Raw genomic sequence first — 15,719 nt, forward strand, 5'->3', positions numbered from 1 at the left:
AGAAGCAGGAGGGAGCCCTGAAGTGCAAGCAGAGCTACAGGTAGATAGAGATTTAAATAGAAGCTGTGGGTATAAAGAGAACAAAATGCTGCAGCATCTGAAAGCCAAAAGTGAAACTTCGAGCTATTCCCTCCACATTTGCACTTCTACATACACAGCACGGCTGAATTAGAGCCTGCAGATGGAAACTCGCAGACCCGGAGCACCGAGGCTGGTTCTCCAGATCTCTTTTGATCCCACAGTCTGCTTTCTCCAGGAGCAAAGTCTGCCTTCAAGGAAAAGAAAGCAATACAAATGAAAATGCTTTCTGTTCGGATAAGAAATCACAGAATACCAGCACTAAAGTTCATAATGTGCTGAGTTTCCAGTATTTCAGTGCCAGTGCTGTCCTGTCCTCTTATTTGAGGCCAAAATCATTATTCTTGTGAATAGGTAGGTTTTCAGACTCTCCTTCCAAAAGCCATTCAGTATAATTATGGGACGGGATGTACTAAAACTAAAATGCTAATTCATCCCCAGACTAAAACATGCAGGCTCCAGGATTCTCAGTGTGAATGACAGCAACACATGGATAGGACAGAAGACATTTCGTCTTGCAAAGTCATCATCACACAAAACAGGGCATTCAAAGGGAATGGAGGAACCCTTCAGCTCCAGCAAGTCTAATGAAAACAGAGAGCAAGGTAAATACACTTAGGCTGTGGTCTCCCATCTCAGACTTCCTCCATGTCTGAAGCAATGTGCCAAAGCTCAGCACAGTGCATCTCCCCGTGCCAAAAGAAGTCTGTCATAAAGCAGAATAAATACAAGCACAAGCTGGCATTGGGGCTGGAGCTTCATCTCATTTCAGACTTGGTTTGTTTGCCTACAGGTCGCACTAGTTCCTTGGGTTTGGTGCTCAAAGGAAGACTCTGATAATCCTGGGTAGGGTGATGCTGGGATTTGAACACAAAAGAGAGATCAGGTTGTAGTCTTGATGTAAAGAAGCAGCAATCTCCCCCTCCTAGTCCTGTGCATTGTCTGAAAGCCTTAAGTGCCCCTGAGTAAGGAGTTGGCTTTTTGTAGTCTTATGGATAATGGCCTCGTTCAAATCAAGTATCCATTTTTAATGCACAAAAGGAAAAGTAGAAGGAAGTTGAGAATGCAGCTTGCTGAAAGTTCTGCTATGGAAAAGGAAAGCTTAAAGGTCTGTTCTAAGATGATTTAGCAAACACAGGTCCGAAAGGCCAGAGCACTGGGCAGCTTTGTACAAGTAAGCAGGCATCAGCCACTAAATGCATTAATGCTATAGGTAGAGTCCATGTTATAGGTAGAGTCCATGTTCACCTCCACCCACCAGCACAGGTCACAACGTTGCTTGTTTGCTGAAGGTTTGTGTAGCTACCATTCACAACCATATGCCGTAGTAACTCCAAAACAACCTATAGATTTAAATGCTAATGGGTACAGCATATGCTAAATGATAAACCTATCAAGAAAAACAGACCTAACGCAACGTGTAGAGACAGATATAGGCAGTAAAAGTTGAAACATTTCCCATGTGAATATTAAACAAACATTTACAGGTTAAAAACCAGTCGAAGTCTTAATGATCTGCAGAAGGTCCCCCTTGCATGATAACAGTGGTGCTTATCACCAGGCTCTGGATATCTCATCAGCAACAGGCAGCTTAATAATGTAGATCTTGATTGCTTTTATCAGTTCTTTTCATTGGGTCATAACTGCATCATTTAGGGCTGACTTTGTGCGGAAGCCACCACAGTAAAGCTGTGCTGAACGTGCTGCTCTATTGGCACCACTCAGGATCATCAAGAAGGGATCTCAGCCTGCAGAACCCCAGTTGAAGTTGCCTCCCGCCAATCCTCCACATGCTGAATTCCAGCAAATTGCTTAATTAACATACTGAATGCAAACTATGCTCTTGTCTGTGCTATGGGTAGCTGGAAACACCCTCCATACACCAGCAACAATGCCTTGTCCTTTAACAATGTGGCCTAGATTTTATCTGGCCTCTTCTGTCGAGAGGAATCACTGGGAGTCCATATGCACACACCCCTTGTAAATTTTCCTATTTCATTGTACAGAAAATATTTCTGGTTAACTATTTTGGTTGCCTCATTTATTATATTCCCTCTTTCTAGAGAGGCTCATGCATATGTTTAACGCATGAATAGTTCCAGGGAGGTCAATGGGAAAATTTATGTGTTTAAAGTTAGGGGTGTGAATACATCTTTTACAAAGTCAGACTGGACTTTGCGTCTGTGCCCAAAGCTTTTCTCCAGCTGTGTCTGCCTGCACATACCTGACAGCACCAGGTCCCTAACACTAGTCCATTATTCCTCCAACTGGAAAGCTGAAATCCACCATTTACCGTACGATCGCCGTATATGGCTGGAGTCCTTTTTCCTGTTTCCGTCCCAAAAGACTCAGAACGTGGGGCATGAAGCAGTGAGTGTGATGGCTGGGAAGGAGCAGAAAAGCAAGCTCAGTGCAAAAGCGTAGCTGCTGCTGCCTACGTCATGTTAAGCTATCAAGTAGGAACAACATTTTTGCTTGGCGATCATATTCCCTCCCATTCTTGTGTGAGCCAAGAGGAGTCTCCTGCGGTTACAGCCAGGGAATGGGAGATGAGCACTGAGCTGCTCTTGGCTCAGCTCATCCTTTTGTTTGTGCTGGACACACAGTGACACTCCCCACCTCCAGTCCCAGAGCCTGCAAGCCATTTGTTTGCACTGAGGACCAGACCAGGCAGTGCTTTCCTACCAGCACATACACTGGGTGCTGCCCTGCTGACAAAGCAGCCGTCTGTCCTTCTGCTCTGGCTTCACTGCTCCGAGTCCCATGGCTCCCACCCAAATCTGGATTATTTTTTTTTTGGTCCAAATTAACATTTTTTTTTTGCACTTCTGGAGAAATCTAACGTAAAAGTTTCCAGCCATTTGCTATTGAGCCATCCCTATTGCCAGTTTGGCAACCAAAACACCCAGTCCTGAGCCCTGCTGGGCCCTACCAGAGCCACGTGGCTGCATGGATCTGCTTCCACTGAGCAGCCTGCAAGAGCAGTGCCTCAATTTATCATGCTCTGGTAATAAATCAATCCCTTCCCTTCACTAGGGGTTAGTCAGCAAACTCTTACTCATGCATTTCTCACACAGCAAGTCACTTCCTGGTCGTATCCGTGTGAGTGTTTCTGCGTCCTTACCTTCTCTTCAGGAGGAGCAGCTTGATGAAGTTGGATTCCAAGAGATGCCGTTTCTTTTGTAAACCCACAAAGCCAACAAATGCCTCATTTTTCTACTTAGGGTAAACTGCTATCAGGCATTTCATCTATGGAGTGCCCCATACACCTTGGAGCAGCAGAGAGATCACAGGGTTTTTAAGGTTGGAAAAGACCACTGCGATCATCTAATCCAACCATCAACCCATCACCACCGTGCCCACTAACTCATGTCCCTCAGTGCCACATCTTTACATTTCTGGATGTCCTCCAGGCAATTGGAACCACTGAGCCCCTGTGTGGGCTGATATGGGGGCTAAAAGCAGGACGACAGTGGTGGGAGGTCCCCTTGGCACCACTCCTTCAACAGTCCCAGTGATCCCCTGCAAAACCCTCCACCCTTTGCTTAACCATCACTTCCAGCCTCGGAACATTTTTCAGAGGGAATGTCTGCCCTTGAATTAATGTGTCTAATTATTGGGTAAATTGTATGAACAGTTTTCTACCCTGCAGTGCCCCTCCAGTGCTCAGATTTTGGATTCGAAACAGACCAAGCAGGCATGGAGGTTTTCAAAGGGCACACAGTGTAGGCTTGGGGTGATGTAGGTGACTCTGTGGTTTTATCCCTCACTGTCTAAAATGACAGCAGGGTCCATGGTAGTGATTTAGGGTAAAAAAGTAGAGTTTGTTAATTAAGAAAGGGGAAAAAAGGCCCTTTCTAGGCCAGATAATAGATTTTAGGCTGCCATCCAATGTCAGGAAGAGCTCCCCTCCCAGCAGGAGAGCCAAGTTATGGGGTTATTTAATACTTTCTGGTTGATTCTGTATCTGGAATAACTGCCTTAAATGATTGGTTTTGGCCCAAGAAACTGTTTGCTTACCTGGCACCTGGACTCCAGCGATAAACTTTAATGTCCTCCTCTGAGTCCTCCCCCAGCAGACAGAGGAGGCTCAGTGCAGCCCCACTCACTATAAATCTGACCTTCTAAAAAAGATAAATCAAAGTCAGATGTTGCTCATTATCTCTTCCAATTTCTATCTATCCGTCAACATCCAAAAGTTTTAAAAGCTCTGCTTAAGCGTGTCTCCATCCCACTGATGGAATATCCTTTAATATTTTATAGTTCTGACTTGCACTTCTAAAAGTCCTAATTAATCTCACTAGATAAAAACTGACACAAAATGGCACAAGTGAGAATAGCTCCGTCCTTCCTCCCAGCAATCGTGTGCCAGTTCATCTTGGAGCATGTAATGATTTACTGTAATAGTTTTAGGCCTGTAATGGGGCCAATAACTGGCATCTGGAAGCTGTGAGGCTCTTTCCCAATGGACGCCATTCACATATAGTTATTTAATTAATTAACAGCCCCACTAGCATGAGCCAGTAAAGGGTCTATTAAAGGGCTGTGATATTTTTTTTCTCCTTTCTTAAATATCTTCCCAAGTAAGAACATATGCTGCATGCTGCTTTTCCCTCGGAGAGTGCTTAACGTTGCAACCTGTTTATCTTGTGACTGATTTCCAGATTCCACCTTAACCAGCTGCTCTTTGCTGGGCTGTAGGATTCAGCACAGCCTCGCTCAGCGGGAGCCATCGCATTCTACCTGCATGTGCTCATTCCTGCACGAGGTGCCAAACCCCTGCGAGGCCGTTCCCAGACGTTACATGGGATGCACTTCCACTCTGCTCACCTCCTGCTGGGGAGAAACAACAAAGAAAAAAAAAGCAAAAATACATAAATATAAATAAATGGTGCTTGGACGCAATAAATTGATGGTTGGGCTCGATGATGTTAGTGCTCTTTTCAACCATAATGGTTCTACGATGAAATAAAGGTGGGGGAGCTCATGTGGAATAAGTGAAGCATCAGTGGGAAAATGAGCCCTGCCAGATGCTGGAAGGGAGTTGGTCAAATTTGTAAAAAGCATTTGAGAGCCCAGTCCCATGTGAAATGTGGAAAAGCTATCAGGGGCCATGCAGCAAATGAAGATGGGTTTGGTCTGCTTACAGAGCCAAAGGGTTTTGCTTCCCAAACCATGAGGATTCCTACAGCTTAGGTGCAGTTAAATGCAAACCAGGTCCTTGTGTAGGAATGAGGCAGGGCAAAGGGTGCACCCATAACTCTCCAACCTTCTGCTTCCCCTGCCCAGGCACACACACGGGCAGCCTTGCCTTGGTGCCACCATCAGATGACAGAGATTCATAGAATCATAAAGGTTGGAAAAGACACATGGATCATCTAGTCCAACCATCTGCCTTCCACCACTGAACCACGTCCCTCAGTACCACAGCTACCCTTTCCTTAAACACCTCATATAGGATATATTGAAAGTTACATAATCCTCAGTGCAAAATCCTTTTCTCCAACTAACGCGTTGTGTTGTTCTCCCTTCTGCTCTCCTTCCCTCCACCCCTCTGGCTGTGAGGCTTTGGAAAAGTGGCGGTGCCCTGGAGCCCGTCACCTCGAGGCCTTCAGCTGGAGAAGTGGGAAGTGCCATAGCCAGCAGGCCATGTGGGGTCACCCCAGCCAACTTCATGTATCTGGGAGCTGGATAGCGAGGTGTCTCACACAGGTAGCAGAGAAACAGGCATTTCCTGTCCTGAAAGGAGACAAGTATCTCCCTGGAGTTACTTTTCCTCTCCACTGACTGTACGTGGAGCCTGAGGTGTCTAACATGGCCTTTGAAGTCCAACTGTTCAACATCTAAATCACAGCAGTTCCCCCTTTCCTTCTACTTTCCCATTTTTCCTTTCTATCCTAGTAAACCTTCCATGACGTTACAGCTCTAACATCGTATTCACTACCTCAAGTTTTTTGTCAGTGTTCTTGTACAGGTGGAATGAAGGTTGGGTTCATACACTGGGAATTAATAAAACACCTCTAACATTTTGCGACTAAACCCAAACCAAACAGCAGAAAGTCCAAACCACTCATATCCGAAGTTACACTTCAAAATCCACGCAGACTAAGAACCGAAAGTGCATTCTGTAACAAATATATTCTCGAATAGATTTTATTTCACAAGGAAAAAAAACATATTCTGTCATAAGTCTCAAGAAATGTTTTGGCCAGCTACAGCCATAGATTTTGACCTCTGCAACATCACAGATGAGCCCAAGATGCAGCGCGGGACCTCATCGTGCTGTGTTCCTCCCTTCACATCCAACCTCCCTGACCCTCCTTCCATTTCTTCCCTGAGTTTGCAACACACATCAGTCTGAATTTCTGGAAATATTCGGAGGTCCTTTGAGTCTCTTTTAAAGAAAAACCCAATTCGCAGCCTGAGAACTTCCTGGAATGGTGCAATATTGCTGGAGAATCGGCGAGTGTCCTTAAACCATACAGCAGAACTTTCACTGGACATATGCTGTGTAATGTAAAAACACTCAAAGGATTAACAGCTATCAGTGGATATATCTCTAGCTCTGCACATACGGCAAATCTGCAAAGAAGGGATTAGAGATATGTGATACGAACCTGCAAGGGAAAAAACACAGCGCAGGCAAAAATGGAATAGTAAGACAAAGTTATTCATGTATTCATAGGGTTTTATACAAACTGTTGTGTTACATGATGGCCTATTTGTACTGCAGCAATAAAAGATCAGTCACGAGACGCTGCGTTTTGTGCGCACTGATCCTGAAGAAGAGTGAGCACGAAGCCCAAGAGCTATTCCTTGCAATACACTGTGCTGTGGACATGCAGAAATCCAGTCCCAGGCTTTAGCCCCAAATAATCATTCAAACAAAAAAGACCCCATCCTTCCAATGTTTGTTAATGAAGTAGGACGCACTTACTACGTAACTTAACAAGAGCCGTGCATTCCCTCACAGCTCGACTGCATTGCCCTCCTGTCTAGAAAGTTTCTCCTAATCTCAGTTTCCTTAGCTGCAAATGAAGCCGCTTCCTTCTTTCCGTGTCCTGCAGCAGCCGTGGGGAGAGATCTGTCACTCTCCTCCTCACAATAAACTTGAACGTATTGCAAGATTTTTATCATCACTTCTTTAGACTCCGCTGTTCCCAGACTAAACAAACAATCCTTTCAACATTTCCTCCCAGGTCGTTCTTTCTGTGCCTCTGATATTTCCAGTGTCTCTCTCCTGGATTCTCTCCAGTTTGTCTACGTTTTTCTTACAGTGCAGTGCCCAGAACTGGACACCGTATTCCAGCTGAGGCCTTACCGGTGCCAAGTGGAGTAGAATAATTATCTCCTATGTCTTAGGTTGCAGCCACACATCCTGTTCTGGCTGCAGCTGAGCTGGGTGAAAAGTTTATTTCTTCTCACCCGCTCCAGCTGCTTATCACCACCCCCAGCTGCCGGCTCTCCCCTCCCAGGTCAGTCAGCGCCGTTGCCGGCCAACCCCTCCCCGACAGCCAGCAGTACAGACAGCAGGTCTCTTCTCGCCTTCCATCTAACACACCCAGCTAAGGCTGAGGGGTGTGTGAAGAAGCCAAAGCCCCAGGTGTGAAGAGATGATGAAGCAACAGGATGAGAACTGCAGCCAGGAAAGGACATCCCACCCTGCACTTGTGTTCAGCCTCCAGCCCACCTGCAGCTCCAACCCCACATTGCGATGCTGCTGCCCAGCCAGGAGGTCTCCTCCTGGCATTTCTCCTCCCCAAACACAATACTTTGCACTTCATCACCATGCTGGTTTTACAGCCTTTTTTCCAATTATCAGTGCCACTCCAAATTCACATTTTATTGTCCCAAGGAAGACCACCCAAACAGAGATTATTTTATGAGCGCATTCACTGCTGTGACAGCCAAGGTGACTAAGAAAAGGCTGGAAGCTGAAATGCCATCCTAGCAGCAATACCTTCATTCCCACCACCGTCAGGTTCTCACCCACTGCTGCAACCACCTTAGAGTGATAATATTTTCTTAGCTGTCTGCTCACAGCGTTGCACAAAACAGGGTCATGAGGCTGATCAGTGTCACAGCAAAAATTCAAATTCCTTCCTCATTTAATGTCTGTAGAAAAAACCCAGCAGGCCACCAGGAACATGCTCATGCTGGTAAGAGCAATACAACCCAACAGCGTGGAGATACTCCATTGACTAGGCTGGAGCTGAGTAGTTGTTTTCTTTGTTTCCTGCAGAGACGTGGTGGAGAAGTGACCAGGCTGCTGACCAATCCTGCGTATCCTCTGCTCCCCTGTGGAAGTGGTTCACACTCCAAGGAATAAAGACTTAGGAAATTCATGGTAAGATACCTTGAATGCATAATACTGAGCACAAGCTGAGGACTGCTGTGGGTGCCCCATCTCTGGTGATGCTCAAGGCCAGGTTGGATGGAGCCCTGGGCCCTGATCTTGTTGGGGGCATCCCTGTCCTGGCAGGGAGGTTGGAACTCCATGATCTTTAAGGTCCCTTCCAACCTCAGCCATTCTATGATTCTATGACTCGGGACATGGCTATGCCAACCAGAACCTTCATACGCAGAGAGACATTCCAGGAGCCAACCCTGAGAGCCTCCCTCTTGCACCTGACATTTAGGTGGAGTTACACTCATTCTGGTTCATTGCCTTCAGCTCTGGCTATGCCCAACCCCACCTTTCACACAGAGATCCTTTCCCTGTCCATCCTCATTCCCTATTTTTCCCCTTCCTCCCCCCTTTCCATTTTGCCCCATGGACACATTGCTCCATCAATGTGCTTCTTGCTTTCCCAGGCCCTCCTGTCCCATTCTCCAGGTCTCCCCTTGGCACCTCCACAGTCTCTCTTAGCCATGTGCCTGCTCCACTCTGTCCCTGCACAGCTGCACAGCTCTTCTTTCACAGTGCATCCTGCCTGTTTTCTCAGGCTCTCTGGAAGTGGAGGTTAGGTGCTGAGAGCTGATGGCAGGATGAAGTAATAGGAGTAGAGCCGAGGTGACGTTCTTGTTCTGCCTTGAACACAGACTGCCAATCACGCCATAATAGATGGCGGTTCTAGGCAGGGAACAGCTTTTCAGCTCACCAAAATTAGACCATTAAATGGAATTTCCTCTATGGGCTAATCAGGATCCGAACCCATTTCTTTAGAGATAAAAAGCACGGCTCAATCTCCAGATCCTCGAGGTCATCTGGCACACAAACTGATTTTCATTTGAAACGTTTTTATGCAAGGGATTAATATATATATATATTTTTTTCCCCAATCTGCTTCTTCGCTCCTTGTGCCTAAACCGGAGCTGTGAAGTGACTTTTTCTCACTGGAGGCTAAATAAAGTACTGTACTGTTTTTACAAAGGTCCCGAGCTCTGCCAGCAGGCTGGCACTGAAAGGAGCTGGCAGCAAACAGGGCCCAGCTCTGTTCTGTGTCACGGAAGTGAGCCCGGGGATGCCGGCCAGTGCCTCCCCACACCGCAGTGCCACCAATGGCCACGCAGGTGATGTAATGGGATGGCAACAAGGCTTCCATTGCCACCCTCTGCCAGCTCCCACCTTCAGGGTATTTTCCTCGCTCCGGTCCGTGCACTGTAATAACTAAGTCAACTGGAAAAAATATTGAAGAAAAGGCTGAGGAAAAACAGAGCGTAGGGGCAGCTGGAGCCGGCAAAGGAGGCACACTGAGAGCTATAAAGAAGCTTTGTGCAGCAGCTTCTCTCAACTTTGGGATGTTTCATTCCATAGGAGTTGGAGAAGATGGGTAATAAGCTGCCCTTTATTTTAAGGGATATCCCTTGTAGTCTCAGCTGCATAAAGATCAGTCTTCGGGTACGTGGAAACAGTGCTAGCAGTATCTCTCTTTCAAAACCTCCTGCTGCTCACTCTGTTGGATGGCCTTGGTCCAGCTAAAGGGGAAACAAGCCTTCCGTCCCCAAACAGTCATCCATCTGGAGGAACAGAGGTGAAGAAAAGAGCTTGCGTGTGACCAAGTGAAGTAGTAATATGCAGGAAGATGCATTACCCTGGTGCTCAGGTGTCTGCTCAGGAGCTGCTAACGCTCAAGGTGAGGAACACATCCTGTACCCCCACCCTGGGAGCCCACATTGCACCCAGTGAAGGGAGCTGGGGTGGGTGGGGGTCTGCAGAGGCTGTCGGTGTGCTCAGGGTGCAGATATATGGATGGAACCACTTACAGTGTTGGCCTGCAGAGCTGGCTGCAGGGGGCGGACTGTGAGTCGAGACCTCCACATGGCTGCTCACAATTCAGCAGCGTGCACCTATCTGCGAATCCGTTCTGTGTTCCTGTGGATCAATACAGGTAGTGCTGCTGATGCATATGTGCAAATTCAAATTGGTTCTGTGCCACTGTGGATTAGTATTTGTAATGCTGATTGCACCTATCCAGTTTTTATGTTGTATAGCTGGCGGGTGTGAGCTGAGCACTGAGGAAGGGCAGGAAGAAGAAGCAGTCTAACAGGCATTGAGTGCATCCCAAGGACCAGTATGTTAATTTGATAAAAAGAAAACAAGTGTAAAATGTTTCTTGGACAGAAATCCCAACTAAAATTGCCTCAAATGTATCACAAGGGAAGGCTGTTTGAAGTGCTCTGTTGTGCCAGGCGAGCCAGCAAATGTTCACACTTCCTCCTAGCCACAGTCACCTGCACACAGTGAGCCAACATTTCGCTACTCTCGTCGTCCTGCTCCCAAGCTCATGCTGTTCCACTCCACCTCCTTTACCAAACTGGCTTCACATCGTGTCTCAAGGCTGACGTGATGGAGATGAAGAGCACAAAGACGCTGGGTTGTTGGTGAGGGATGCTGTGAGTATCAGCGCTCCTGCAGGAGCTCAGCCTTCCCTGGGACAGCCGGGAGGATCCAGGGCACTTCTCTCTGCCTGGTGAAAGGCTTTGCAGATCTTCCAAGCCATAAAAATGTAAAGTGACACTAAGTGAAACCAGCGCACATTAAAACTCAGCTGTAAGCATCTTCGAGCACTGTGTGACCAAATTATAAATTGTTTAATAAAAGAAGAAGTTAATGTCCTAAGGAGGGTTTTCTGCCTAATGGCTACTTCAGATTTTCAGCTAAATGTTTTGTGATTATCGTTTGCCTGCATCTCCAAATTGTCTAATCAAGCACAAAGAGCTGGGTATTTCACACGCACAGAAAGGGAGATATTGAACCTGTATCTGGTGGACTCCATCTTCCCTTCCACCCATCAGAAGGAAAGCTGTGGAGATGAAAGCCAGGCATGAGAGGCAACAGGCAAATAGGCTGAGAAATGAAAAAGGAAGGTTGGACAAAACCCCACTGGAGGAGGATGGGAAAGCAAAACAAGTGGAGAGAGAAAGGAAAGCGAGCAGAACTAACTGCTTTTACAATGGGGGTTCACTCATGCGCTGACAGCGATGACATCGTGTTTGTCTGCAGGCTGAACTGGGCGACCTCAGATGTCCCTGCCAGCATCTCGGGCAGCAAATACGGCTTCAGTGCACACAAGGAAACACCTGACCCTGCTTCCTTCTGACACCGAGCCACACAATGCTGCCTGTGGGCAGAAGCAATTCATGCACTGACTGGTATTTCAGGAAGGTGCCCGGTGTTATCTGTGCTCCTGATCCTCTGGATTGAGGCATCTCAGTGGTGTCAAAGGGAGTGCTGCCTGACCGCTGTCATTGTCAGCCCCAAGGGGACCTGCTGGTCAGCCTGGTGGTCACAGCATCACAGAACCAAAGAATCAGGGAATCACAGTCACAGACCTTTGACTGGCTGAGGCCAGCAGGAGCTCTGGGTGCCTCTGGTCCCACCCTGCCCCATCAGGGCCACTCAGAGCAGAATGCCCAGCCCCATATCCTGGCAGCTCCTGGACATCTCCAAGGAGGAGAGCACACAGCCTCTGGGTCCCTGTGCCTGGGTGCATCACCTGCACAGCACTGCAATTCTGCCTGGTGTTCAGGGGAACCTCTCATTTGTGCCTGCTGCCCTTGTCCTGGCACTGGGCACCACTGACAGGAGCCTGACTCTGTCCTCCTTACACCCTCCCTTTGGGTACTGTGCTCCTGCAACCCAGGCTCTGCTCAGCCTGGTGCCTCTGCATTTTTCTTAGCAGAGTGAGCTTGGCTGGGTTTGGCACCAACAAGCAGAGCTTCCAAAAGCTCAGGACAGCAGCTCCCACGGGACAGCCCTGGGGCAAGGGCTGGAGCTTCAGGGAGAGAAGCAAATGCAAATGTAGCATTTAGCAGTAGTTAAATCCCACCAACACTGCCTCCATCCAAGAAAGCAGTACGGCTTTTTGATTCACTCTTGTAAATGAAGAGTAAGTGTATAAAGAGTGACCTGGCTTGTCCTGCTGGAGTCAGTCACCTAATTTTAGCTATTGCAGTGACTAATGGGAACCTAAATTAGGTGGTCTTTATCCCAAGCTCAGTTCCTTAAACTAGCTTCCTTGGTATAAGGTGACTGTTGCAATTAGCAGCACTGTGACTAATCAGATAATAATAGTTTCAGGTTGTGCTGCACAGACTTTACAACTATTTCAAAATGCCACAGAGTGTTACAGTGCATTGCTTTTCCATGCGGTTGATGAACAGCATCCACCAGCCCTGCCTACCACATACATCTGCCAGCGGTGTTAATTCGACATCAATATTGTTCCCCCATTTGTAGACACTGTCTCCTTCCCCCTTTCGGGATGCAATGGCCACACAGTGCTGCCCAGTCCCCAGAGTAGCTGGTATTCAGCAGAATACAATATCCTTTCTTTGCTATTCTGTACTGCTCCTTTTGTATTGCCATCTTGGGAAGACATGGGAGTATGGACCGCCAGCAGAAACTCAGCAAGAGCCTCCTTACCTCCGTTCTGGCCCTCCCAGTCCAGATTGCCTGTGTTTACCTCCCTTCCCAGAGGGAAATGGAGCATAACGTGCACTTTCTTAATGCAGTTTTGGCCAGCAGCTATTGCTTGAAAGCTTTATGGTGGTCTGACATTAAAAAATTATAAATCTGCTAAAAAAAAAAAAGAAAAAAGTAACACTTTTCTGGTACACAGTCACACATTATATCCTGCCTTAATAGGAAGAAACTGTACCAGCATCCTTCAGCACATATGTAGGGATGTCAAAGAAAAAGCATCGTTTTCAAAAGAAATTCCTGGCTGCTAATAAAAAGTTTACTATCTGATCCTTTGTATATCAATATGGTGATTCAAGGCTGTCTCTGTTGCAATACAGAAATGCATTCAGTGTTCCTTTGTGCAACAGCTACTTGGCTTACCCTGCTAAGACAGAACTTCCAATGTTTGTGACCAGGTGGAAAATGTCCAGAATAAAAAGCCCAGTGCCAGCGTGCCCAGTTTGCACAGACAGACAAGGGGAACTCGGAAGGAAGCTGTTCTTAATTGGGCGACCTTCAGAGAAAACATTTCTGGCTGAATTTGTGTTTGTTAATCAGATCTTAGCACCACTTTGACAAGCAGAGCATCATTCTGAGATCTGGCTATACCTAATAGATAAGTTTCAATCATGTTCTGTTAATTGGAGGAGTCTTTACACTGTCATCTTTTTTTCGTGCAAACCTGTACAGTGGTTAACACAGTTAAAAGCAAATAACTGGAATCTTCAGCTCCATCAAGAAAAACCAGGAGTAAAAACTGTGGTTGCTGGATGTTTTCCTTCTGCACCTGAATGGATCGGCATCGAAGATGGAGCAGCTGGAAAAAAGCAGCCATTGTGAATGCAGAGGTTGCAGTTATCATCCTATTGCACATCCTTGGGAAAGTCCATACTGAAATACTGCACTGTGCTGAGATGCTTGAAAAATTGTTTTGGTTGTGGCATGCAAGAAACATCTATTCATTAAAGTCTTGCAATTGTGACCCAGCCCTTCGTCTTGCACAAGATCTATAAAAAAAGGCTGAGTGACTGTAAATGTGTCCCTTGAAGCAAATTATGGAAGACATTATAGGAAGACTGGTTTCTAGCCAGCTTTTCCAGCTTAATGAATCCCTTTCAAGGATGTGTGAAAACTCCATCAAGACCAATGGTGAATATCCCTGGACTCATCTTGTAAGATTTTATAAGGAGTCCCAGCTATTGTTTTCTCACTTTTCTTCTATTTTCAGAAAGCAGCTAGAAAATAATATGAAATGGAAATACTTCTGTTCAAACACTGTGATAACAGGCCTGGTTGATTCATGAACCACCAGCAAAGGGCTCTAGGACAGATTCCGTTGTATCAAGATAGCAATCAGCATGCAAATGACTGCAATTTGTATGCTGCCCATTCTGGAAGAGATCAAATATATATCTATATATGTATATATATATTTCACAGCGAAAATTCAGTCATTTCATTACTGCACAGATCTGGACTGTCTGTGTTTTCCTACAGGGGTCATCAATACGTAAATACAGAACTGAGAATACTAACAGTTAGGGAAGACTTTGCTCAGATCATAAACATAAGGCGCCCATAGATACCTTATATTTATGATACTTCTTGCAGCAAAATGACATTCAGCTACAGATTTACTGCTATCAACTGGCCGTACATTTTCTGTTTCTCCATTAGGACAGAAAACAAAAGAACGACTTGCAGTGTTTCCCTATGTTTTGCCTGAGATCTCAGAATGAGGAGAGGAAGTGAGGGAGAGAAATCATGGACGATATGGAGAGATCCTTCTGAAGGCAATGAATGGGAACTAGAGGAACATGGCAACGGGGAAACAGATGATAAAGAAAGAGAACAAGATTTAACATGCAGGCCAAAAGGATGGGAAACGAGAGAAGAATAAAATAAATCAGTAAGTGAAGTTCTAGCTGAAAAGTTCATCGTGGATTCTTTACTTGTGTGCCCTTGCACTCTACTAGGTGGAGGAACAGAGGTGCTACAATATCCTGATGCTTTGCTTTTCATTTTGGTAGTAGGACAAGTCACAAAGCACATAGGAATTAACAAAGTATTACATGTTCCAGTGCATGTCAGATCGAGGATACATACCCTGATGGACATCACCAGCTTAATTCCTGCAACTGCTTTGGCATGTTCCTTTGTGAAGTGCTACATAAATGCTAAGTGTTGTTATTAAGTAGACGAACACGGCCCAACGGATGTCATCACATGTAGCAGAAATTACACGCATCCCGAAACAGATGCCGTTATGTGCAACAAATAACTGCACGGCTTTGCTGGCTGACTGTTGACAGACCTGCCAACTTGAGGTGCTCGTGCCCTCAATGAGGCCCAACAGGTTATACAAGTGCATACAAAGGATGAGTCCATCAGGAGTATCTTGCTGCAGTCTACATTAATGGTGACATGGGAGAGCCAGCCTTTCAGTTTGGAAATCCAAGCCATAGCCTCTAAGCATTTCCCTATTTTATTGTTTTACAGACTACAGGCAGAGGAAAATTAATTCCCCATGTAATTCCATTGAAATCTAGTACATTAGCTGAAGGATTGCATTTATTTAAGACCGTACCAATATTTATGAGATGAATTTAGGCCCAGAATGTGTTGGCTGATGGCCCTTATTGGGAGATGAACTGGATTGCTGTTCTGGGAAGGTTTCCCAGCCGTTGGGAGTGACAGTGGGGAGGGGGAGGAGGACAGAGAAGAAGAGGGCAGA

At 46.2% G+C, this 15,719-nt stretch overlaps 1 protein-coding gene across 14 annotated transcripts in view; it reads right to left on the reverse strand.

Moving 5' to 3' along the window:
* The window catches only part of LOC107308764 (uncharacterized), a 33,067-nt gene that overhangs the window by 4,821 nt on the left and 12,527 nt on the right, over nt 1-15,719 (reverse strand). For 3 of the 14 annotated variants that reach the window (XR_001552902.3, XM_085538980.1, XM_085538981.1), the window contains exons 2-3: nt 4,822-4,911; nt 4,099-4,202 (exon numbers count right to left, since the gene is read on the reverse strand). Coding sequence is in view for 9 of the 14 variants with exons in the window: in XM_085538980.1 (XP_085395106.1) it covers nt 4,879-4,911 (33 nt within the window). In the remaining 5 variants the exon portion in view is untranslated. Of the gene's footprint in view, nt 1-2,302; nt 2,462-3,202; nt 3,348-4,098; nt 4,203-4,716; nt 4,915-15,719 lie in introns of all 14 variants that reach the window. The other 11 variants (XM_085538983.1, XM_085538989.1, XR_014943187.1 and 8 more) reach the window with 8 other exon arrangements.

The sequence above is a fragment of the Coturnix japonica genome, chromosome 2 (genome assembly GCF_054131305.1).
Source record: "Coturnix japonica strain WE chromosome 2, WE-NBRP24, whole genome shotgun sequence".
Lineage (NCBI taxonomy): Eukaryota > Metazoa > Chordata > Aves > Galliformes > Phasianidae > Coturnix > Coturnix japonica.